This window comes from Chelmon rostratus, chromosome 11, assembly GCF_017976325.1.
Source record: "Chelmon rostratus isolate fCheRos1 chromosome 11, fCheRos1.pri, whole genome shotgun sequence".
NCBI classification, from domain to species: domain Eukaryota; kingdom Metazoa; phylum Chordata; class Actinopteri; order Chaetodontiformes; family Chaetodontidae; genus Chelmon; species Chelmon rostratus.
In genome coordinates, this window is record NC_055668.1 from 25,247,336 (window position 1) to 25,271,957 (window position 24,622).

Consider the following 24,622-nt stretch of genomic DNA (forward strand, 5'->3'; position numbering starts at 1 on the left):
GATGTGTGCTTACTGTATAAAATACAAAGAAATGTAAAATCAGACTTGTTAATGGCAACAACTCAGAAATAAAAGACTTGGACTGAGATCGGGAGCAAAAAAGCATTTTGTGCTGCTTCTCTGGGGCCGGGATGGGGTGGCAGCAGGCCAGCCACAACCTGGAGGGATGTCGAGCCGGACGAGATATGTCCTGCGTCTACCCCCGGGTCTCCTGCCAGTTAGACATACCAGATAAAACCTCCAAAGGAGGGCGCACAGGAGGCATCCTGATCACATGCCCGAACCACATCAGCTGGCTCCTTTCAACATGAAGGAGCAGCGGCCCTACTCCGACCTCCCTCTGCAGTCTGAGCTCCTTCATCCATCTCTAAGAGTGAGCCAAGCCACCCCGCGGAGGAAACTCAATCAGAAACAATTCAAAGACAAATATTAATAAGAGTCACTTAATACAGAGGCTCCACAGGACCCTGAGACCTGCGCCTGTGAGGCTCATTAGATAATCCACCCACTCTGTAAAGTAAAGTATTTTGAAAGCCGCATTGTCTTGAAATATTATTTCAGGCTGTGGTCAATGTGGTGTCTTTCACTTCACAAACAACACCCACAATGTGATACCGGCACATCTCTTATTGTTTTAAACACACTATGGCAAAGAGATGACTTTAAAGCGCCTTCTCGTGTAATCACTCTTTATAAACTCACAGTGCGAAGCATCGTCAGCCAAATGACTTCAGCATGAGAGGAAAATCCTGGTATTTATCAATCAGTATTTCAAAAAAGCCCAAGAACATCATCGGGATCAATGCCAAGACCGCAGATCAGGGAAGGAAGCAGGAGCCTCTCACATCTCGTGCTCCTCATCCCGATCAGTCCGCCTCCCCCAAATCTCTACACTGAAGATAATGAGGAAAATAGTGATCATGGATAAAAAAATATGAGAATAACAGTTCGGTTCACAAATACCACAATTTCCTTTTAAGTGCTTGGAAAAAGTTTTAGGCTTTAAAGATAGTAATTAATGCACTTGAAACGTGTGTTTGGATGTGTAGCCATACATGAATATTTGTGTCATATATACGACACACAAAAATAACCACCCTCTGCTTGATAATTCGACATGGGACTGTGTGGCATGCCGGGGCTGTGACTGACATCCGGACTGTCCTCTGATGTCTGCGTGGATCTAGGTCAAGTAACAATTTATCAGAGAGGTATTATACAAGGTGACATCTCGCTCCTGACTTGTCTCTGTGCCAGCAGCTCTGGTGGAACAAACATCCCACGGGACAGTGAGGACGCCGAAACTCAGACTGAGATAAAGGTCTTCTATAATAAGACCACACAAGCACGACGCTGCTCTGCCTGCTTCCTGTGTCCCCTGTTTGACTGCTGATGATGAAGCTGGTGATGACATTTAGAATGAGAGTTTATGTTTATACATATATGCATTTTAAAAAGAAAAAAAGTGGTATCAAAACTACTGAGTGCACAAATACTTAAGTCTGTGTATTATTGGTGTACAACCGTACACAACAATTTCTTTACAAACAGCTGTAAAATCTAAGCTTCTCTCATCCTGAGATCTGCTCTTGTATTTGTTCTGTGGATGTGAGGTGATTGTATAGAGAGATAAACTCAAAATACACTTGGAAGACGGAGGCAATTCAGCTTCTGCTATCAGTAAAATACATGGACATCATTAAAGCCGACTGTTGATGACTATGGGGCAAAATAAAAATAAGAAAGGAGACTTTATCACATTTTATCTACTTGAGGGGCACCTGAGACGGCACGTTTGTGGAGTGGTTGTGGTTTTGGACCAGACTGAAAATAAGATTTTAATGTAACTTGCTTGATGTGATCGATCACATTTCACTTTCCTCAGTGGCGTTGAAACAAGTTAAACTCACAGATACACACAGTGCAAGACTTGATGCCTGATGGTGCAGTGCCTCCTGCTGGTCGTCTGGTCGTATAACAGCACACCACACCTGGTTTAACGTGATAGACAGAAGGCACATTTATGCAGGGTGACCCACAAAACCATCACTTTATACATACAGAGGTCAAAAAGTTCAATCCATAACTCCAAAAACAACAGAAAGGGCTGTGCAGATGAATTATGTTCAAAGTTTTACACAATATAATTTCAGTAAAACAGCCATGTTGCACAGACATTCAGAGAATGATTCTAAAAAGTCTGGTGTGAGCTGCTATGATTTCCTTCTTAGAGCATGTAGGGATTCAGGGTCAGGCAACTTCACCTCAAGTCAGAAATATGTTAAGAGGAAAAATACAGATGCAACAATTACTTACAATTTCAGGAACAGTGATGAAACACCCAGGACTGCGCGCGCACAGACACACACACACACACACATTGCTACATCAGTACATAATTTATTTGACATACTCTTAAACTCTTAAATACTAATGATAGAACAGTCAGATTTCAGGTGAATTTAAAGTCTGGTTTAACCGTCGATCACAGAGAGCTGCATGTTACACTTTAGGTCACGCCCTAATCAGTGATGTCACAGCAGGTGTGTAGACTTTCTCAAATAAAAGAAAACGTTAGTGGTAGGTTGGTATGCGTGGCAGAGAGGACTCTCTGAATTCACAGCATGTTGTTTGTTTCAGGGAGTGGTGGAACATCAGTCAGATAATATTAAATTTAAACCTTTAGGATCCTCTGAAGAACAGCTTGGAATTTGAGATCTAAAGCCACGTATTCCAGAACTTTTAGACCCAGGAACTACTTTTCAGTGAACGAAAAGGTCCCTTCAGTCCATTGGTGCCTTCTAAAGACCAGAGAAGATTGTGATGGCAAATTAGTCTGCCGAAGAATGACAAAGCAACCGCTGTTCTTACACACCATTTTGGGCACGACTATAAAACAAGACGTTGTCGTCGGTTCATCTTTCAAAAGCATTTCTTCTCTAACTCCATGCTGCTGTGGCAGAACACAAGGAACATAAAAACAAACTGCTTTGCAGCTGCACGTTTTCTGAAAATGGTGGATTAAATAAAATGATGCAAGTACTCGACTAATCAACATTCAGTGCTGCCCCACCCCCAAATTCCAGTTCTGTTTTGGAAAGTACGCCCCCTGAGCAGGCACTCAGCAGCCGGAGCTTGATTAGGCCTTAGTCCCTGCAGTGGAAACACACTAGTTACTGGGGAAAGTTCCTGCAGTGGAAATACTTCAGATTTTAACTTGAGTTGTTGAACGAAAAAAAACAAAAGCATAACAGCTTCCTCTCCTTCCATCATTTCTGCAGCCAAAGTCATTCTTGAGGAAAAAAAAAAAAAAAAATCCCAACATGGATACTGAGGCTTTGTAGGAACTTTGGGGGGTCATGAGGGGCCTGATGGTGTTTCTGCAGCACGTTTCTTGGTGGGGTCCAGAACGGTCCCTTCATACACCACCATGTTCTTCACGCTGTCCTGGATCTTCCTCTGCTGCACACGAAGCTTAGCGTTGTTAATCCTGCAGTAAAACCTGCAGAAGGAGACACGACAGGGTTTCTGTTACCGACACGAGTAACTAGAGAGGAAACTGCAGAAAGAAGAGAGCTCATCGCTGCAGAGCTTTTCTTTCATGGTATGCACGTGAAAAATAGAAAGAGTATGTTCTGATCCAAAAGTGAAAGCCAGACAAGAAAAGGATGGAGATTCAGTCAGCGCAAAGACCTACCAGGACCCCAGTGTGGTGAGCATAAAACCGGCAAATCCCACGTCAAAAGACCTCTTCACCCGACCTGCGGACAACAGGACAAACTGGGTTCACACAAACTTTCCCCTCGCCTCTTTGCAAAAGTTTGTATTTCACTCTGAAAGGACATCTGATTTGTTGAAAACATGAAAGTCAAATTCCTGAAGTACAGAGCTTTACCAGTAGCTACCAGGAGATTTTGGATATGATGTTAAATAAAACTGACGTTCTTTGAGATCTGCACATTCACTTCTAAGTCAACCGAAGTGAATAAAGTCCAGATCAGGCTTTAAACATGTCATTGTGAAATATTTCAGCATTTACTTTCTCTCTTACATTATGGGCAGGAGAGACTCCAGTGACAATACACCTGGACAAAACTTAACTCTCAAAACCCTCTTGTGGGTGGTTCAAGAATCTATGTGATAAATTAATCACTTGAAAGTTGAGCGCCCCACACACACACACACACACACACACACACACACACACACACACACACACACACACACACACACACACACACACACACTCCAATAAGACTCACTAGTGGCCAGAAAGTGAAGCAAGCCAGCAGTTAACGAGCCCCCTGCTCCATGCAGGATGGCATCTCTGAAACACGGAATTTTCTGGACATCCAGAATCCCAAACTGCCTGAATCCCTGAATGACAGACAGACAGACAGGCAGACAGGCAGACAGGCAGACAGGCAGACAGGAAAGACAAAGAGACAGAAGCAGGGATAAAATGTGACTTATTTTCTTTGGTATTAAGTGAAATTGAGACCGACTGTGAATTCAAATCCAATGTGAATATTCTAATCAATCGTTACAAAGAGTCATCGTGTGGATCCATAGTTGACATGACTTTGTTTTTAATCTATTGTTTTTATGAGTATATAGTTTTCTGACCATTTTGCAGGCCCTATGTGAGACTGTGTGTTAGCAGTAATGTATACTGTGTGTCCAGAGAGCAGAGATGTTTGTCATTGAATGGGAATGTATTGACGGTATTCCAATGCATACAAACAATAAGAAATCCATCAATTCTTAGTTATCACAGTATGTCCTCATAGTTAAGTACTATATGACTCAGGACTTTAATGCAGGCAGTATCAGCCATAGGCTGTACAAACTCTTTGGTTTCAACTCATCACTTGCACAGCACAGCTATACCAAGTAAAAGTCCTGTGAATAAAGTGTAAATCTTTCGGGTTGGATGGCAGCGAATGGGTTGAGATATTTTCAGTGTTTTACTAAAATCCAGTGCTATTTAGTGAATAATCCTATTTCAGTAATGCTTTTCATTAGCTGACCAAGAAAGCTTCGCTTCCGTGCATGAGTTAATCATTAATGATTAAATATTTGAACAGGATTTGGTTTGACCAATGCATGTATATAAGAGTTAGCCGCCCAGATAGCTAGCTACAATACTTGAATTTAGCTCACGTTGACTTGAGATACAGTTCAATTCTGTTTAACGTCTTGTTAATATTAACCCAAAGGTGAGCTGTGGGCTAACGTTGATGAGACTTCGGTTTTGGATTAACTGAAAGCCTCAGTAAGATAAGGTAACACGACTTCACCAAACGCAACCGTGAGGACTTCATGCACCAGGTCAACAGTTACTGAACGTTAATAGCTGCTGGTGACCTTCTAAACACTGGAAGCTAACAAGTTTCTTCTATTAAAAATATTATCTTACGACGTAAAGTCACTGGAGGCTCTTACCTTGTTCTTCGACTCCTCTTCTCCTGCCATTGTCCAGCTGTGTCTCTCCGCGGGCAACGTTTGCACGCAATTTATCTTACAAAATCCTCATATAACAATTATTTCCGTAACCATATTGTCCTTTACGCATGCGCTGTACCAACGTACTGGGTCCGACCGCTATTAGTCACCGACTCGTAAGCGAAAACGGTTGATGTATAGTTCCGATGTACATCGTGATTTCTATACACTGACATGGGATTTTAAAGGTTTTAAAGGTTTTTTTTTTTTACATTAAGAACGTTTTTCACAATATATGTATTTGAAATAATTTGCTTTAAAATGTTTGTTTTAGGTTCGGTTTTAAGTTGTTGTTGCTAACTTTTTCGAGATGCAATTACATGTTCTTGAAATGTTGCGCCAAAAGCAAGATAAATCGAGTAAGTAACAGTAATATACTTACTTCAAATATGTTCTTTGCTAATAAACATTTATTTATTTTTCTCTCCAGAAGAGTTAATGATGAAATGATGAAACTGTAAATCCTACAATCTAAGTGTTTAAATAGTGTGAAACAATAACATTTTACGATATCTGAAATTCTGCAACCAAAATTTCCACCCTGGAATCTACCAAGGTTTACATTGTGACCCTGACAACAGATATGGATAAGAAGTATTACATCTTTGTCAACCAGGTAAGTCTCATTAGACAGCAGCATTAGAGAGTTTTATCAAATGAAATTGAAATCTCAAGGCTGAATCTCGGACGCGTGCTCGTCACAAACAGGAATACTGAATCATACTGTGTCACCTTATCCCACTAAAAACACCCTAATTTTCGAAACGACAAGCTCAAAGTCATAAACAGTCAGGAGGAAGTCGGCGTGTCACAGTGATCCCACACTGATTAAACTGGATTATTTACCGGCAGCAGCAGATTATTACTGATTCTTCATCCTCTGTGGTCACATAAAGTAAGCCTTGAGGAGTCTGTGAGATCTATTTTCAGACTGGAGGTTTAAACACCAATAAACACAACTGTTAAAAACTAATGTTACCTTATAATGTTTCATGTTGTTATCATAACTATAGAAGCATGGCACATAGAAACAGCAGTCCAGCATCAAGCAGGACAATCAGCCCAAGTACTGTTTAGTATTGCAAATGAATTCAGATTCAAATCAATGTTCAAAAACGAAAACTAGGAGTAATAACCACTAGAACATACAGAACACGTACTTGAAAGTGTCTCACCACCAGATCTATTCATAATGTGGATAGAGAGGGTCACACTGTTGGACACTGGATGTATTATTAACAATACATTTAGCGAGGTCAGAGAGAGAGGCAGAAGCGCCCCCTGATGGCCATGTTTGACGACAGCAGCTAACTGCAGCAGCTTCAGAACATGTGGCGCATTTGGACTACCTTTATTTAAAACAAGAAATATTTGTGTGTTCATCAGAAATACGCTTGTGAACCTTATTCATTGTGGATTTGTTTTGCATTTATATGCAATGATAAATATTTTGCGTGCATTTAAAAATACTTACGTGGCGAATCATTTATATATAAATCCCAAAACATATTTCTGAATCCTTCTGTGTGTGTTCATTAACACTGAGACTGATCTGACTCCATACAAAGACTGCCAAAGCTCACATATCAGTTTAAACTCCCTCACTCCTTTAAAAGCTACTGCTGTCACAGCGGCCTTGAGCGAGGCACCACTGCTTCTTCTAATACTACATTATTCTGGCACTGTGTTTAACAGGATGTAAAAGTGGTCCAGAGAGAGCGAGACTAATCCCTTGAGCTAATTCAGGTCGAAACTGCACTGTGTTCCACCCTTTAACACAAACAGGTAACCAGGGTTGACGTCCAATATGAGCAAGTTTCATCCTGGATACCAGGCTCCTCTGTGCCGTATAAAGACTGAGCAGGACAGCCGGCCTCAGCACACAACCTGCAGACACCAGAGAGGTAAGCCAGGCTCCTTCAAACCAACGACCATCAGGCGATTTGTCAGTTTATCTGATGGTATTTATTCATTTTAATTTTTTAATATGTTGCAGAAGAATAAAAAAACATAATTAAACTGTGCTTTTTGTAATCTAGCCTTAAGAATAGAAATTAACAGAAAATATGATCAGTTATTAATGCTTTACAGGTGCGTTGCCAGATTGTGTGTTTTTACTCTTTACAAGGTCAGAGGTCAAAGGCTCCATTAGAGCCAAGGGAACACAACTAGAAGATATGGACCAACCAAAAGTTAGTTCTACTCATACTTGCAATTGGTAGACAGACAGTCTATCAAAATTATATACTGGAACACCTCAAACACAGTTCTGGCCAATAGTCTAATGTATGCTGATGCTTGCCTTATCTATATTAGACAAATATAATCTAAAAAACAAAAAGTTTATTTGCTTTATCAAGACTACGTGGCTGCAGTTTGATCAGATTTGATTGACAGGGTAGAGAAACAGCCCCACAAAGGGTCACTATATTTTGATTAATTTGTTGGTAAATCCTGATTGGTTCACAGATGTATGTGACATCACCTTTTACCAACTCAAAGGAGAGAAAAAAAAAACAGAATCTGTCACCAAAAATGTTCTAACTTTGTTTTCGTAGGGCTTTAAATTCATTGATGGTTGAACAAATATTAAATCACAGAAACTCATCAAACCAATAACAAGTCTAATTTAACATTTCATTTTAGTTTGTCTTTATTTGTTTTGTTTTTGTTAATTTGTTTTATCTTTAACCTGTACAATTATTATAATGAACTCTCACAGGAAAATAAGAGATTCATAATTCCTGATCATGACACCTCATTTTGCATTTGTGATCATTTTCAACCTATTGCAAGTTTGCTTTATTATAAATACAAAAGGAAAAGACAAAAAATAAAGCAATAAATAAAAAAAACAAAACAAACAACAAGGAAACACGAATTTAAGCAATCATGCACACTTCATGAGAAGAACAAACTTATTCCATCTGTCAGTAACTATCTTCCTCCATAACTAATGGACCACGAGCTGATAATCAATACACAGACTGACTAAATAATTGATTAACTGATTATCTAACCCACCTTGTCTCCCGCAGGATGAAGGCTGTACAGGTCAGCAGAGTGACGTTCCCCTTGATGCTGAGTTTGTTTCTGGGAGCCTCATCTTCCATTTGGCCCCTGGTCCCTGCAGGTAAATCAGGCAATAATGACACAGACATTTTATTTCTGCAACTCCTTCAGAAATTCATTGTTAAAAATCTGCATGTGTTTATTGGAAAGTCGCCTTCAAAGAAGAACTGAGTAACCTTTGGCCTCTCTCCTATAAACCTTTATTTATTCCTTGTGTGAGAAAACACAAAGAGTCACATTTTGTGACATATTTGTACCAAACTGAAACATCTTCCGTCATCAGCGGCCTTCCAGCTGCCGCCCTGCCAGCTCATCAACCAGACGGTGTCTCTGGAGAAGGAGGGCTGTCCCAAGTGTCACCCAGTGGAAACAACCATCTGCAGTGGGCACTGCATCACTAAGGTATTGTAGGTAATAAAGACAAGAGGGCCATAGGTATAGAAACATGGAGAAAAAGGATTAACCCTCATAGCGTCTGTCTGTGTTCAATGATTTGCTTTATTTTACATATATATATATCAAGTGAAACACAACATTTAAGATAGTATGAAATGATAACATGAATAATAAATGTCTGGCTAATAAAAATGGAAACTATCATTTACAGTAGTAGATGTAATGAAACATTTGAGAAGTTATTTTTTTGACCAGATCTATGATTACCTCCTTTAACTTCTCTATGACTGCTTCCCTTTACCACGGTGGCCGTAAAGAGCAGAGCTACGTTTGCATGGTGACGACCTCAAAGCCTTTTTCACCGCAAACATTTTGACTGGAAAAACACTGCTGTAGCTAACAAAATGCTAACAACACAGCCCTGTTCTCAAGGGTTAGTCATGACAGTGAGCCACCCTAAACCACTCAGACCTATTCATCACATTTCTATTTAAACGTTTGTTTTGGACTTTTTGTCCGAAGGCTGCCTGATGCTGTGATTGTTCAAATCAGCTTTGGTGTTGCTCTTCAGAAATCTTGCTATTTTCGCTCCCCTCCAGGACCCTGTCATTAAGATACCTTTCAGCAACGTTTACCAGCATGTGTGCACGTACCGGGACTTACACTACAAGACATTTGAGCTCCCTGACTGTCCACCCGATGTGAACCCGACCGTCAGCTACCCTGTGGCTCTGAGCTGCTCCTGCGGCCGCTGTGCCATGGACACGTCTGACTGCACCTTCGAAAGCCTGCAGCCCAACTTCTGCATGAATGACATACCTTTCTACTACTAGTCCCAAGTAACAGCAGCACAAGGCACGCTATAGCACACTATACAGAAACTGTGCTAACTTTAAGCATCAACTGTTAATAAAGATGATTACATACACTAGTGCAACAAAAATATGTTTCTTTTTCTTGTCCTAAAATTAAACTGGATAAAAAACTCAGTGTTGCCTGCAGGCATCACTGTTACATTGTGCAATGCATCTGAGATATGAGCTGTCTTTGAAGACGTGGTTTGCTTGCTTCATGGTAACAGTGTCAGAGGTTTTCTGTATTAAATCTTTTGTTGACACTGGTCTTGATTTGAAGAAGTGACTGCACAGTGAAGATAGACTGACCATCACCAAATCATCTCTTAAAAACAAATAACCAGCACATTAGACACACACACATCAAGTGATGATAGATTATCCATACATGTCTTCTTGGTCTTCTGCACACAAAATCTATTTCTTAATAAGTAATACTAATATTAATACTTAATAATATTGCCTAAAAGTGACGTAACACAGATTTTTACTCCCCATGTCATTGTAGCACGTACAATCCTGGAATAAGATCAAAAAGACTCATTTCAAGCGATCTAGTTAAGCCTTGTTAATGCAAAAGAAGCCTGCTACTTTAGCATCAAATTACTTAAAATGAGATCTATGAAATTCTTAGGGACCTAAATTAGACCACACACTCTTAAAATAAGGAAACATGGCAATTCTCTCTGAAAAAAACATGCTCTTATTAAGGACTGCAAATATATGATATTAAAAGTGCAGTTTATACAGTTGAATTTATAACACTTTGCTATATATTCCCTTATATATTATATTTACATGAACATATGTGAGGGGCAGCGCAAAATTTCCCTTATTTTCAAAGTTGGAGGTGTGCAGCCTGTGACAGTTTACTGAGTTGATTTTACTAATCTATTGTCAAGAATATTTTTAAATGAACTCTTTCAGTGCTAACCCTACGGAGCCCCTAAAGTTTCATGAAGAAAAAAAAACTATATCGTGCGCACGAGATACTAAATCTGTGCACGTTTAAGCTAAATCGTGCTTATATGAATATGAATATTACACCGGACTATAACGCGCACCTTCAATAAATGGCCAACTTTAAAACTTTTTTTATATATAGGGCACACCGCATTATAAGGCGCATAGAAAGAAACTACCTTACTGTGGTGTCTGGGGTTGCATTATGCATCCACTAGATCAGGGGTCGGCAACCCGGGCTCCGAAGCCGCATGCGGCTCTTTCATCCCTCTGATGCGGCTCCTGAAAATAATTAATGAGCATTTATTTAAAATGTATTTTATTTCAGTTTGTTCGTTTTTAAACAAACACCGCGGGCGCTCACAGATGAAAGTTTATCCTGCGTAAAAATGCAGGTGAGGCGCAGAGCGCTGATGTGCAGAGGCTGTGCGCTGAGGTTCAGGAGCAGAAATCACATTAACCACGTTTGATTAATATTTTAATTGCCTATTATTTAGCATATATGCATATTTTTTCATTGTTCAGTGAAATAGTCATTTTATTTTTCAGGTTGACAGCTGACTGCACGCGCCAGTAAAAGGATGACGGCACGCAGAGAGTGGAATACCGCCTGACTACGATAGCCATAATTGACCAACATTGATCCATATAAAAGGCGCATCGGATTATAACGCGCACTGTCGTTTTTTGAGAAAATTAAAGGCTTTTAGTTGCGCCTTATAGTGCGCACCTAAAATAGAACTAAAGTCTGTGAAAGCAGAACGTCATAGAACGTCTTCCCCACATATGACAGATTTTCTTTTGTATCTTTGTCTCATGTGGTTCCCCAGCATGATTGCAGGGATGATTTTTTTATCCCTTCCTGCATCGTCGAGGTCTACACAATAGAATATCTGTTGGACCTTAATTTATCAGGTTTAATTCAGTGAGTTGGTCAAAGGCACACTTTTATATTTTTGTCTAGATACAGATTTTTAATTGACTGTGCAGAAAATCCCTAAAAAATTACATGTGACATATGATTTTATCCATATTGCTACACACCGATCACCAAAACAGCAAATATAAAAAGTACATTAAATAAGGCTAAACAAAAACAGCATGTTGTTTTGTTTCTGATTTGTACAAAGCTTCATGAAAAAACAAAACAATCCAGTTTTGAATAGACATACATCAGGGAACAGCTAAATTAAAATGTGTATGAGAGACCAGAAACAACAAAAGACTTAGAAATAAAGATGCCGTGGCGGCTATAATGAGCTCAGCTAATCAACAAATAATATCTGGTTTGCTTCTGTGATTAAAGGATCATAATGACTGACATCGACTTACAGCTAAAAAATATTTCCATTTGTTAAACCAGAACATTTCCCTGCAGCCAGAACTCCCACAGCAGAGTCAGAGCTTCCTTTCATCTACAGTTCGGTGTCTTAGTGGAGATCCTGTCTCATCTCTGTCCTTCCTGTTTGTCTCTGTTTCCTCCCCTTTCTCTCTCTCTCTCCCTCTTTCTCTGCCTGCATGAAGCTGACTGTGTAAATGTTGGCATCGTTCAAACTGCTGGTTTGTTGGTATCATTACTATCCGTTCTGCAACAACACACAGCGGCCAGAAGCTTGTCTATGGCCCCCTTCCTCAGGAAAACATACAGGACTAAGTCTGCCAGAGGACTTAACTGGAGAAACAAAAGAGACAGCCGGTCAAATTTATAATTGTTTGTGTCTGCAAGGAAGGAAATGATTCTGGGCAGGAACAGCAGCGTGTAAATGAGCAGCACCAGGACCAAGATTCCCAGAATTCGTCGCTTTTCATCAGAGGGGACAGTGCTGGCAGACAGGGCTTTGAGGGTCCCACCCAGACAGAATATGAACACTGGGAGGGGAATGAGGAGGAAAATCGCTGAGACGATTGCTGTGGAATCCCAGAAATGGAAAGTGAGGAGAAAGACAAGAGGAAGAACCCAGACCACGACACAGACCACCACAGAGCTCTTGATGGTCCGTCTGAAGCGGTACCACAGTGGGCGGGAGACGACCAAATACCTGTAATGCAAGATAGACACAGACTTTAAGGAAGTGCAGAATTATACAGTAATATAATGGACATATACTGCAGAGACAGATAGCTACCTTTCCACGGCGACACACACCATGAAGCAAACACTGGCACTCACACCAAAGTTGTAAGAATAAGGCAAGATTATAAATATCATCCGTTCCTGAATTGGTGCCACCCAAATGATCGTGCAGCAGAGCTGAATGAGGTCGGAAATGAGGAGGTTGATGATGTAGATGGGAGCAACATGATCGTTTCGCACCTGCAGGAAAACATTGAGAAAAATAAACAAGCAGTCGTAGACGTTCTTCTTGCTCTGACCAGCAATTACAGTCAGAGGTATTTACACTTTTTTTTTTAATAAACTCAAAGTCAAACTGGGCAGTGCTGACCACATCAATCAAGATGTTGCACTGATCATTTCCCGCCTCAAATGTTCAGAATTCAGCGACACATTTCAGTGCAACGGTTAAAGTTTGTGACCAGGCTGCCACTTTTTCCCTGCTTGAAGACAGACCAAGCACACGTGTGGGGCTAAAACAGCAGCTTTAAATTTTAGCAACAAAAATAAAATTTGGCATTTAAAACCAAACCTGAAGTGAAAAAAGAAACTCTGGCACACTCACATACTGTTCTTTGCACTACTGTTGTTTAGCATCCTGCTATCACATACATGCAAAACTTTGTGCAATATTACATTCTTGTTGTTCTTTATACACCTATGTATATATTTTTTTGTTCTACTGACACATATGTACTGTATTTATCTACTGTGCAATAGAGCAAACACTGTACTGAACTAATCCAGACCAACCATGTGCAATTTCTCTATATTTTTCACATTTTAGAAGAAGGCTGGAATGGACCATCACATGTAAACTGAATGCATTTTGGTTCCGAACAACTTCATGTAAATTTTAATAATGGACACCAAGCCCCCAAGCCAGGTCAAGATCCTTCACAGACAGACAGACTGTAAGACAGACACATGACACAGCTTATATACACTATAAATTTCAGTCATAATGTACAGACCTGACGATAAACAGCATAGATGGCCCAGATGGTCAAAGAAAGGGTGATAGAAATGGTAATGTACATCACCACCTGCACGGCAAATCCAAATTTTTTGAAATTTTCAAACATTTGGCTGAAATCACAGTTGTCGTCGGTGATGTTGTGGTAATAACAGAAAGCGGTGATGTTGCTGTGAAAACAGAGGTCGTCGGTGAAGTTTCTGTAATCACAGGGATCGTTGGTGATGTGGTCAGAGTTGTTGTCCTGTGAGGCGTTGATCATGTTGAAATGTTCCATTCTTCCCTCTGAAACATGTTGTTCAAGAGATCAGTTCATGGAAAGGCAGCAAGTTTTTAAATCTATTCAACATTGTTCAGTGACATCACCAAAGTTCACATAAATAAAGTGTATGAATGCTCAACAAATCAAATCAAAAACTGCTGTTTTATATTTTCATCTAAATACTAATGAACATTCATTTTCATGACTGCTTGCAATTTTTATCATCTCTGCATTAGAATAAAGGAAAGTAAATACCTTTAAAAGCTGCAAGACCCCACCTGAATGGCTTGCCTTCACCAAGGTCTGATGTGTTGTCTCTGCATCCAAATAGTCCACAGTACATATCGTACATGATCACACGCAACAGCTTCCTGTTCTACACATCCTCTTCTAAAGAAGTTATTTGACTTATCTCTGATAATCATTTTTTTTATTTTTAGCAAAGCATCAAACTGTGCACTGACAGTTCTTCAACCACTCAGCTCTGCAGCAAAACCCATGACTCGTCCATGCGCTCAGTATGTTTCACACACTGTCAGTCATCATGACTCGTCCATGCGCTCAGTATGTTTCACACACTGTCAGTCATATTCTTACTCAGATGCTGATATTTCTTACATGTCAACATCATATCTGAGGAAAGAGTGGGAATATCAAATTCAATTAAATTGGTCTAATGCAGTATATACTGTACTTCCAAAGATATCTGCTTTTTTTAAATTTTGATGACCGTTCTGGACCGTTCTGAACAGCCCTGTTCTCAAGGGTTAGTCATGACAGTGAGCCAGCAAGCACAACAGCGGGACCCTGAACCACTCAGACCTATTCATTACATTTTTATTTACACATTTGTTTTGGACTTTTTGTCCAAAGGCTGGTTGATTCTGTGATTGTTCAAATCAGCTTTGGTGTTGCTCTTCAGAAATCTTGCTATTTTCGCTCCCCTCCAGGACCCTGTCATTAAGATACCTTTCAGCAACGTTTACCAGCATGACATACACTACAAGACATTTGAGCTCCCTGACTGTCCACCCGATGTGGACCCGACCGTCAGCTACCCTGTGGCTCTGAGCTGCTACTGCGGCCGCTGTTCCATGGACACGTCTGACTACACCTTCGAGAGCCTGCAGCCCAACTTCTGCATGAATGACATACCTTTCTACTACTAGTCCCAAGTAATAGCAAGTGAAAAAGTGCCCCGTCAAACTTTCTAGATGTAAACATGCTTGCGCTTAAAACAAGCAAATTTGGCTTCCAGCGCGGTAAGTGTATTTTACTTGATGAGATGCCTTAAAATAAGTCAGGATGTCCGACTGTCATTGTAGCACGTACAATCCTGGAATTAGATCAAAAAGACTAATTTCAAGCAATCTAGTTAAGCCTTGTTAATGTAAAAGAAGTTAGGGTACTTTAGCATCAAATTACTTAAAATGAGATCTATGAAAATCTTAGGGACCTAAATTAGACCACACACTCTTAAAATAAGGAAACATGGCAATTCTCTCAGAAAAAAAAAACATGTTCTTATTAAGGACTGCAATTTTATGATATTAAAAGTGCAGTTTATATAGTTGAATATATAACACTTTGTTATATATTCCCTTATATATTATATTTACATGAACATATGTGAGGGGCAGCGCAAAATTTCCCTTATTTTCAAAGTTGGAGGTGTGCAGCCTGTGACAGTTTCCTGAGTTGATTTTACTAATCTATTGTCAAAAATGTAGCAAATTTTTAAATGAACAATCTCTTTCAGTACTAACCCTACGGAGCCCCTAAAATGTCATGAAGAAAAAAAACTATATCGTGTGCACGAAAAACTAAAACGTGCGCTCGATTTAATGCACTCGTTCATTTACACAGACAGGTAGCAACAACAATGGACAGCGGCTCCGTTCATGACTGAATCTGATTTTAATATTTACCGTATTTCTGCACTATGAGGCGCAACTAAAAGCCTTTAATTTTCTCAAAAACAGACAGTGCGCCTTATAACCCAATGCACCTTTTATATGGATCAATATTGGTTAATTATGGCTATCGTAGTCAGGGGGCGTGGCCGAAGTAACAGCGGTATTCCACTCTCTGCGTGCCGTCATCCTTTTACTGGCGCGTGCAGGCAGCTGTCAACCTGAATAATAAAATGGCTATTTCACTGAACAATGGAAAAATATGAATATTTCACCGGGTTATAAGGCGCACCTTCAATGAATGGCCTATTTTAAAACTTTTTTTCATATATAGGGCGCACCGCATTATGAGGCGCATAGACAGAAACTACCGTACTGTGGTGTCTGGGGTTGCATTATGCATCCACTAGATCAGGGGTGATCTGCATCAGATCGCATCAGCCGCATTAGATCCCTCTGATGCGGCTCCTGAAAATAATTAATGAGCATTTATTTAAAATGTATTTTATATCAGTTTGTTCGTTTTGAAACAAACACCGCGTGCGCTTACAGCAGCAGAAATCACATTATCCACGTTTGATTAATATTTTAATTGCCTATTATTTAGCATATATCCATATTTTTTCGTTGTTTAGTGAAATAGTCATTTTATTATTCAGGTTGACAGCTGACTGCACGCGCCAGTAAAAGGATGACGGCACGCAGAGAGTGGAATACCGCTATTACTTCGGCCACACCCCCTGACTACGATAGCCATAATTAACCAATATTGATCCATATAAAAGGCGCATTGGATTATAAGGTGCACTGTGGGTTTTTCTAGAAAATTAAAGGCTTTTAGTTGCGCCTTATAGTGCGCACCTACAATAGAATTAAAATCTGTGAAAGCAGAATGTCAGAACGTCTTCCCCACACATGACAGATTTTCTTTTGTATCTTTGTATTCTGCCCTTACTAGGATGTAGAGCTGATTTCTAGCTTGGCAGACAATTAAACAGGTTCCTTAATAAACATCCAGGAGTCAGCAGGTAAGTTTCAGATGTTTACTGTCAGAAGCACTGTGAAACTGCAATACAAAAATAAAAATAAAATGTTTTAAATATATTTGACTCTTTCATTTACATCAAAAAACGCTGAGTCATTAATTATTATGCACAACACAAATATACACAAACATGCTAAAAATACAATTGAGTAGTCACTACAGTAAACTGGCGATTAGCTTGATGCTAGCTTAACATTGAAAACACCATAGACCGGCAAACGCCCTAGCATCGCTCCCGTTTTTAAGTTTTCCAAACAAATTATGAACTGTTTCAGAAGACTATAACAGACGAATTCAACATGAAAAGGTAACTATTACTTACAGACATGTGCTCTTTAGGGTTCAGCAGAGAAAAGTAAATGTGGAGCAGAAAAACAACAGCTTTGCTTCAAACTATCCTCACTGGAAAAGAACTACGGCAAGCCTACATGGACAAAAAACACATCGCACATTAACCTCCTCTTAAAGCGGTAGCACACTCCCGGCCTGGTATAATGTGCTATACCACTATGACCCTTTGAGTAGCAGCACTACTTCCGAAGCAGGTCTTGAATACACCCTGGGGGAGCCACCTTTAACAACCCTCACTTCCACTTTACAGACCCTGTTGTCCTGACAAGGAAAGGTATTTACTACAAGTCCGGTAGGCCATTCATTTGGTTGGCCTGACTGTCTTTTAGAAGAACAACATCACCAATTTGCAGACTAGGTTGGTCTGCTTGCCATTTCCTTCTTGGCTGGAGTGTCGCCAGGTACTCTTGACACCACTATTTCCAGAATGAATCCGCAAGGCCCTGGACTTGCTTCCACTGACTCTGGTAGAGATCCTTAAGGTCAAGGTCTCCTGAAGGAGCAGACACAGAGTCAACTTTTTTGTGTTAAGAGCATAGCAGGAGTGAGTACAGTGCGCATGTCTGGATCTGATGACACAGGAACTATCGGCCGTGCATTCATTATAGCAGTGACCTCCGCCATCAGCGTGACAAGAACTTCATAAGAAAGACTGGGGGAGCGCACCTTGAGCAACATGCCATCTAAAATGCACCGAGCAACCCCTATCATTCTCTCCCACACTCCGCCCATGTGGGAAGAGTGTGGAAGATTGAAGTTCCAAGAACAGCCTCATTCTTTAAGGTAAGACTGAAGCTCTGCATTTTCTGGTGATATGCCAAGTTCTTTGCATGAGCCAACAAAGTTTGTTCCTCAGTCCGAACGAAAGAGCTTTGCTGGACCCCTGATGGCTGTAAATCTTCTAAGCGCATTTATAAAGCTTGATGTAGACAGAGACTCCACTATCTCCATATGAACCGCTCTTGTGAGGAAAACAGGAAAACATGACGGCCCAGCGCTTGCTTTCTGAGAGGCCTCCTCTAGTGCGTCGAGCACAGACGCTCCATGGTCCAAATACATCCAATCCAACCTGTGTGAATGGAGGAGCTCGGGTGAGATGATCAGCAGGTCGGTTGGACATTTTTTGTTTTTCCATGCTCCCTCTTAACCTCCTGCAAGTGACACATTTGTGTATGATGCTAGATGCAAGTCTTTTTCCTCCCAGAATCCACAGCCTGGGAGACCTGACTGCCCCTTCAGTGATGTGCCTACCCTGGTGTGCGACTTGTTCGTGGTAATACTGCACCAACAAGGTAGCGACGTGGCTGTTTTTAGGGATGATTATGGGATGTTTCTCTTCCCAGGAGATTGCAGCCGATGACATGCGGCCTCCAATTCTCAACACACCATCAGTATCCAGGATGGGATCAAGCTTTCTGAGAGGGCTGTGTTTTGAGACAATCTCTCCTTTGGACAGGCTCTTTATTTCCTCTTTAAAGTCCTCTTGCTGTACAGTCTTGACAATTACAATCCTTGCCTGCGTAAGCCAGTCTGATTTTGGAATACCTCCTTCTGCTTTATAACAGGATCTGACTTTCTGAAGGAACTTGGCTATTCCATGTATAAGCATCTTCCCGCTGGAAAAGCGTTCAAATCTGTGTGAACCAAGCAGTGTCCTAGAGGCTTTTGTAGCAAAGGTGGCAATCAGTGGACGTACGTCTGCATCTGTGTCTGGTTCAATGAGCTCAAAGGACTCTGGCTGAACAAGTGTAGCTCCATCATCCTTTTTAAGCCAGGAGGGTCCTGAAAACCAATTTGTCTCTCCAAAGAGCGCCGCTGGTACTGGTCATGTACCATGGTCTGCAGGATTGTGGTCCGTGCTGACAAAGTGCCACTGTTCCGGCTGGGAGGACTTCCTGATGTGTGCGACTCTGTTAGCGACATACACGTAGAATCTGCAGCTGGTGTTATAGATATAGCCCAGCACCACTCTGGAGTCAGTGTAGAACTTCACTGTGTGGATTTCAACATCTAGTTCATCCACTAACATGTTGGCTAGCTCGACTGCGAGCACGGCCGCACAAAGCTGGTGGTGGTGGTGTTAATTTGGATTTCCCCATACAGAATCCTACGTGACTGTGCCCTTTATCGTCAACTGCTCTGAGGTAGGCCACTGCAGAGATGGCCACTGTGGACAGAGAAAACACATAGTTTCCTGTGCTGTGTGGCGAGCAAGGAAACAGGTAGGTATGGCCTTGGTATGTGGAGTTGCTCAAGTGCTTTCCAAGACTTCCACTGTATCTCTTTTTCAGCAGGTATTGGGTCATCCCATTCACAGTGCTCAACACATAGTTCTCTGACTATTGCCTTGCCTTGTACTGTTATTGGAGCCAAGAACCCCAGCGGATCGAATATGCTGTTGACGGTGGAGAGAATACCCCTACGGGTAAATGGCTTCTCCTCTCTAGACACAAGGAAAGTAAAGCTGTCAGTTTGAAGGTGCCAGTTGAGACCTAAGCTTCTTTGCAAGGGTAAAGATGGAAATGCTTCCATCACTGCATTATGGTTGGAGGCTAACTTATGCAGTCGGATGTTTGAGTCGGCTAACATTTCTTTGGTCTTTTTCAGGACTTGGATGGCATCGTCGTCAGTGGAGAAGGAGGTAAGTCCGTCGTCAACATTAAAGTTCCTTACAACAAATTGTTTTGCCTCCGTGCCATATTCGTCCTGACCTTGCATGGCAGCTCTTCTCAAGCCGTATATGGCAACAGCAGGAGAAGGGCTATTGCCAAATACATGAACGGTCATGCGGTACTCTGCAATCTTTTTGGCAGGGTCATTGTCCTCGAACCAGAGGAAACGTAAGAAATCGCGGTGTTCCTAGCAGACATTGAAGCAGTAGAACATTTGTTCTATATCCGCTGCCACCGCAACAGGTTCCTTACGGAAGTGAGTGAGAACTCCCACAAGTTTATTATTCAGGTCAGGGCTACTCAACAGGATGTCATTAAGGGAGATGCCGTCCTGCTTAGCACTGGAGTCAAACACTGCTCGTACCTGACCTGGTTTACGTGGATGATAAACTCCAAAGATTGGCAAGAACCAACACTCAGACACTCACTAAGCGGTGGGGCTGGTTCAGCATGACCTGCCTCAAAGACCCTCTGCATGAAAGCAACCATGTGTTCCTTCATGTCTGGCTTCTTTCCAAGAGTGTGGCGTGGCGTTGAAAAGCGCTTGACTGCTTGTACTCTATTGTTACGGAGTTTGCGCCTTGGTTCTCTGAAGGGTAGTGGCGCCACCCAACTGTTTCAGTCATCCATAAAGACCTCCCTGTCCATTATTTCCAGAAAGGCCTTGTCGTCCACGGACATGGCAGGCTTGTCATCACTTGGCGCACGCTGGAAGACTCCTTCACTAAGGCTGTCTTTTTCATCGAACAAGTCTTTCATCTCGTTAGCCCTTGGAGATTGATGGTGATGGACTGAAGTATCGAACTTCTCTTTGATGTGGAAGCTGTTAGTACAGGGGTCGAACAGAGAGGTGTGCCCATTACTCAGCACATTAGTTCGGTAGACATTGACACAATCTGGTTTGTGGGCTCTTCCAAGACAGACCTCTCCTACAATCACCCAGCCCAAGTCGAGACGCTGGGTGTAGGGAGCGTCGTGGGGTCCACTGCATTGTTCTCGAACTTTGTGTGCCCATGGTACGTCTCGGCCACGCAGGATTAGGATAGCTGCAGAGGGATCTAGAGCTGGGATCCTGCCTACGACCCGCTTGAGGTGTGTATAGTGTCTGGCAATCTCAGGCGTGGGGATTTCTGACTTGTCATCTGGTAGCATGTCACATTCGATTAGAGTAGGGAGTGGGATGTGAGTTTTACCATCCAATGACTCCATGATGAAATTGTTTGCTCGTCGCCCTGTAGTTTCAATGACCCCGGAGCAGGTCTTCAGGGTGTATGCTGCCGTGCCCTGTGTAATACCAAAGAGTTCAAAAAACTCTGTTCTTGCCAGGGACTTATTGCTCTGCTCATCCAGGACAGCATAAGCCTTAACACCTCTCTCTTTCTGGCCTGCTGGATAAACTCTGACAAGACAGATTTTAGAGCACGATCTTGACCTGACTGTAGTCCCACAGATGTGCATGTGCATTTCGACGTGACAGCTTGAGGGGCCTCTTCCCCCTGCTCCCCACCTTGATCTCTCGTGGTTACAGAGGTCTCAGATATCCACGGAGCCAGCCCTGGATGTAGTGCAGTAGGGTGTCTGTCACTCTTGCATTCTCTGCACTGGACATTTTGTCCACAGTCTTTGGCTAGGTGACTGGATGATGCACAGCACCTATAGCAAATATTCTTCTCTTTAAGGTAGGCTTTCCTCTCATCCAAGGATTTGCTCCTGAAACCACGACACTTCCTAAGAAGATGTGGTTTGTTATTGAGTGGCTTGCTTGTCTGGGTCAGCCATCCTTTTTTCTGAAGGGTTGCCATGGCTGCTGTCTGAGTCTACTGAGACCTCTGTCTTTTTGACAGAGACGGGTGTTTTCATGTTGTGTTTAAAGGAATGCTCTACTTTTCCAGTGCTCCAACTGCCTGTGAGTGAGGTAAAGCTTGGGTCATTGAGTGTTTTGGCTTGGTCGCAAACAAACTTTGCGAAGAAGGAGAAAGGTGGATAAGATGTCTGGTGGCTTTCCTTGTACCGAGATGCTAGAGAGACCCATTTGTCGTGCATGGAGTATGGCAGCTTTTGGACGATTAGAGTGATGCCACGAGATGTGTCCAGGTAGTTGAGACCAGGTAAAAATCCATCTGCCCTAGCAGCTTCAAGCTCCAAGAGAAGGTCTCCCAGCTCTCTCAACCTTTGATTTTCTCGGTTTGCGATTTTTGGAAAATCATCCACCTTCTTAAGGAGTGCGTTTTCTATCGCTTCTGGTGCTCCATAGCAGTCTTCCAACCTTTGCCATACCATGCTCACACCAGCTGCTGCGTCGTGTATGTGGATTGCTCGTATTCTCTTTGCATGCTCGGAACATTTTGGCCCAAGCCAAGCTCCTCCCTTGCTGTTAGGTTTAAGTCCGCCGTAGAACTGCAGAAAGACGCCTTCCAGGCCCAGTAATTTTCTGGATGATTGTCAAACCTTAACAATCCGGAGCTTATCATCTCCTGACGTATCAAATACTTGGCCAACTCGGTTGTAGATGATGAACAAGGCTCTTCGGTTCTAGGAGCAGCGCCTTTATGTGGCTGAGGAGGTTGATAGCTATCGCTGAATGGTCTAGTATTGTGTGACTGCGTTTGGTGGCTGTAAGTGTCTTTGGATGGATTTAAACCGTGCTGACGCTCCCGCTTCAGATAGCCAGTCCTGCTTGATCTTTGAGCATGAGGGTAATATGGAGTAGCATCATCCCTCAGTTTGGATGTTTGCTGAACAGGTAAGTCCCAGAATTCATAGCTGCTAATCTCACTTGACTCCTCTTTACCTTCCCCCATACTGTTTCCAGCTGTCTCACCATCGTCCATAGTTAGCTGGCGCATTGGTGTTGGTGTGGGTTCCAGAAGCTTTGAATCTTGGTGAGGTTCAGGTTTTGGATTCTCCATACTTATGCTCAGTATATTCACTTTTTAGACTAGCGCGATCTAGCTCTCCAAATTCATTCTCCGCAGCTGCTTCCAGAACATTAGCTTCTGCGATGGCAGCTGCAGCCGCACGCTCTAGCCTCAGTGTATGCAGACTGGCTTGCAGTTCCGTTTTCTTTCGAGCAGCCTCTGCTGCAGCCTTTTGTTGTTCCTCTTCAATGTATGCTTGTGCTTTAATCATGTCTGCTTCTCTTTGTGCAAATGATGCTTTTGCCCATGCTCTGGCTGCAATGGTGCTTGCAGAGGAACGCTGACTGACACTTGAGGTGTTGGAACATACTGATCGTGTCTCAAATGTGTCTTCATTATTATCCATTGTGTTTACTGCAGCTTTGATGGCACAAGAAAACTGTGTGTTTCCACGAAGATCCACTTTTCTGTAGGTAACCCGTCAGGTGAATGTCTTTTCACTATTCTGCCCTTACTAGGGTGTAGAGCTGATTTCTAGCTTGGCAGACAGTTAAACAGGTTCCTTAATAAACATCGAGGAGTCAGCAGGTAAGTTTCAGATGTTTACTCTCAGAAGCACTGTGAACCTGCAATACAAAAATAAAAATAAAATGTTACAAAGATAATGTATTTGACTCTTTCATTTACATCAAAAAAACGCTGAGTCATTAATTATTATGCACAACACAAATATACACAAACGTGCTAAAAATACGATTGAGTAGTCACTACAGTAAACTGGCGATTAGCTTGATGCTAACTTAACATTGAAAACGCCATAGACTGGCTAACACGCTAGCATCGCTCCCGTTTTTAAGTTTTCCAAACAAATTATTGTATTGTATTGTATTGTAATAACTGTTTCAGAAGACTATCACAGACGATTTCAACATGAAAAGGTAACTATTACTTACAGACATGTGCTCTTTAGGGTTCAGCAGAGAAAAGTAAATGTGGAGCAGAAAAACAACAGCTTTGCTTCAAACTATCCTCACTGGAAAAGAACTATGGCAAGCCAACATGGACAAAAAAGACATCGCACCTACTCTTAAAGGGGCAGCACACTTTGTCTCATGTGGTTCCTCAGCATGATTGCAAGGATGATTTTTTTTATCTTGTCCTGCATCGTCAAGCTCTACACAATAGAATATCTGTTGGACCTTAATTTATCAGGTTTAATTCAGTGAGTTGGTCAAAGGCACACTTTCATATTTTTGTGTAGATACAGATTTTTAATTGACTGTGCAGAAAATTCCCTAAAAAATTACATGTATTACATATGATTTTATCCATATTGCTACACACCAATCACCAAAACAGCAAACATAAAAAGTACATTAAATAAGGCTAAACAAAAACAGCATGTTGTTTTGTTTCTGATTTGTACAAAGCTTCATGAAAAAACAATCCAGTTTTGAATAGACATACATCAGGGAACAGCTAAATTAAAATGTGTATGAGAGACCAGAAACAACAAAAGACTTAGAAATAAAGATGCCATGGCGGCTATAATGAGCTCAGCTAATCAACAAATAATATCTGGTTTGCTTCTGAGATTAAAGGATCATAATGACTGACATCGACTTACAGCTAAAAAATATTT

The 24,622-nt window shown here is 41.6% G+C and overlaps 3 protein-coding genes across 3 annotated transcripts; 1 reads left to right on the forward strand and 2 right to left on the reverse strand.

The window, feature by feature from the left end:
• Window positions 1-2,380: 2,380 nt before the first annotated feature.
• LOC121613469 (cytochrome c oxidase assembly protein COX20, mitochondrial) lies at window positions 2,381-5,580 on the reverse strand. Its single transcript, XM_041946827.1, has 4 exons — window positions 5,446-5,580; window positions 4,263-4,377; window positions 3,698-3,761; window positions 2,381-3,502 (listed from the first exon to the last, which is right to left on the reverse strand). Exons 1-4 carry the CDS (start codon window positions 5,473-5,475, stop codon window positions 3,358-3,360), a joined length of 354 nt encoding a protein of 117 aa, XP_041802761.1. The 5' UTR covers window positions 5,476-5,580; the 3' UTR covers window positions 2,381-3,357.
• Window positions 5,581-8,544: 2,964 nt separating this feature from the next.
• lhb (luteinizing hormone subunit beta) lies at window positions 8,545-9,806 on the forward strand. The gene is made up of 3 exons (XM_041946826.1): window positions 8,545-8,638; window positions 8,861-8,979; window positions 9,573-9,806. Exons 1-3 carry the CDS (start codon window positions 8,545-8,547, stop codon window positions 9,804-9,806), a joined length of 447 nt encoding a protein of 148 aa, XP_041802760.1.
• Window positions 9,807-12,257: 2,451 nt separating this feature from the next.
• Window positions 12,258-14,156, reverse strand: LOC121614324 (G-protein coupled receptor 4-like). Its single transcript, XM_041948141.1, has 4 exons — window positions 14,106-14,156; window positions 13,878-14,024; window positions 12,917-13,104; window positions 12,258-12,829 (listed from the first exon to the last, which is right to left on the reverse strand). The coding sequence occupies exons 1-4, from the start codon at window positions 14,154-14,156 to the stop codon at window positions 12,340-12,342; spliced, it is 876 nt and encodes a 291-aa protein (XP_041804075.1). The 3' UTR covers window positions 12,258-12,339.
• Between the last annotated feature and the right edge of the window lie 10,466 nt (window positions 14,157-24,622).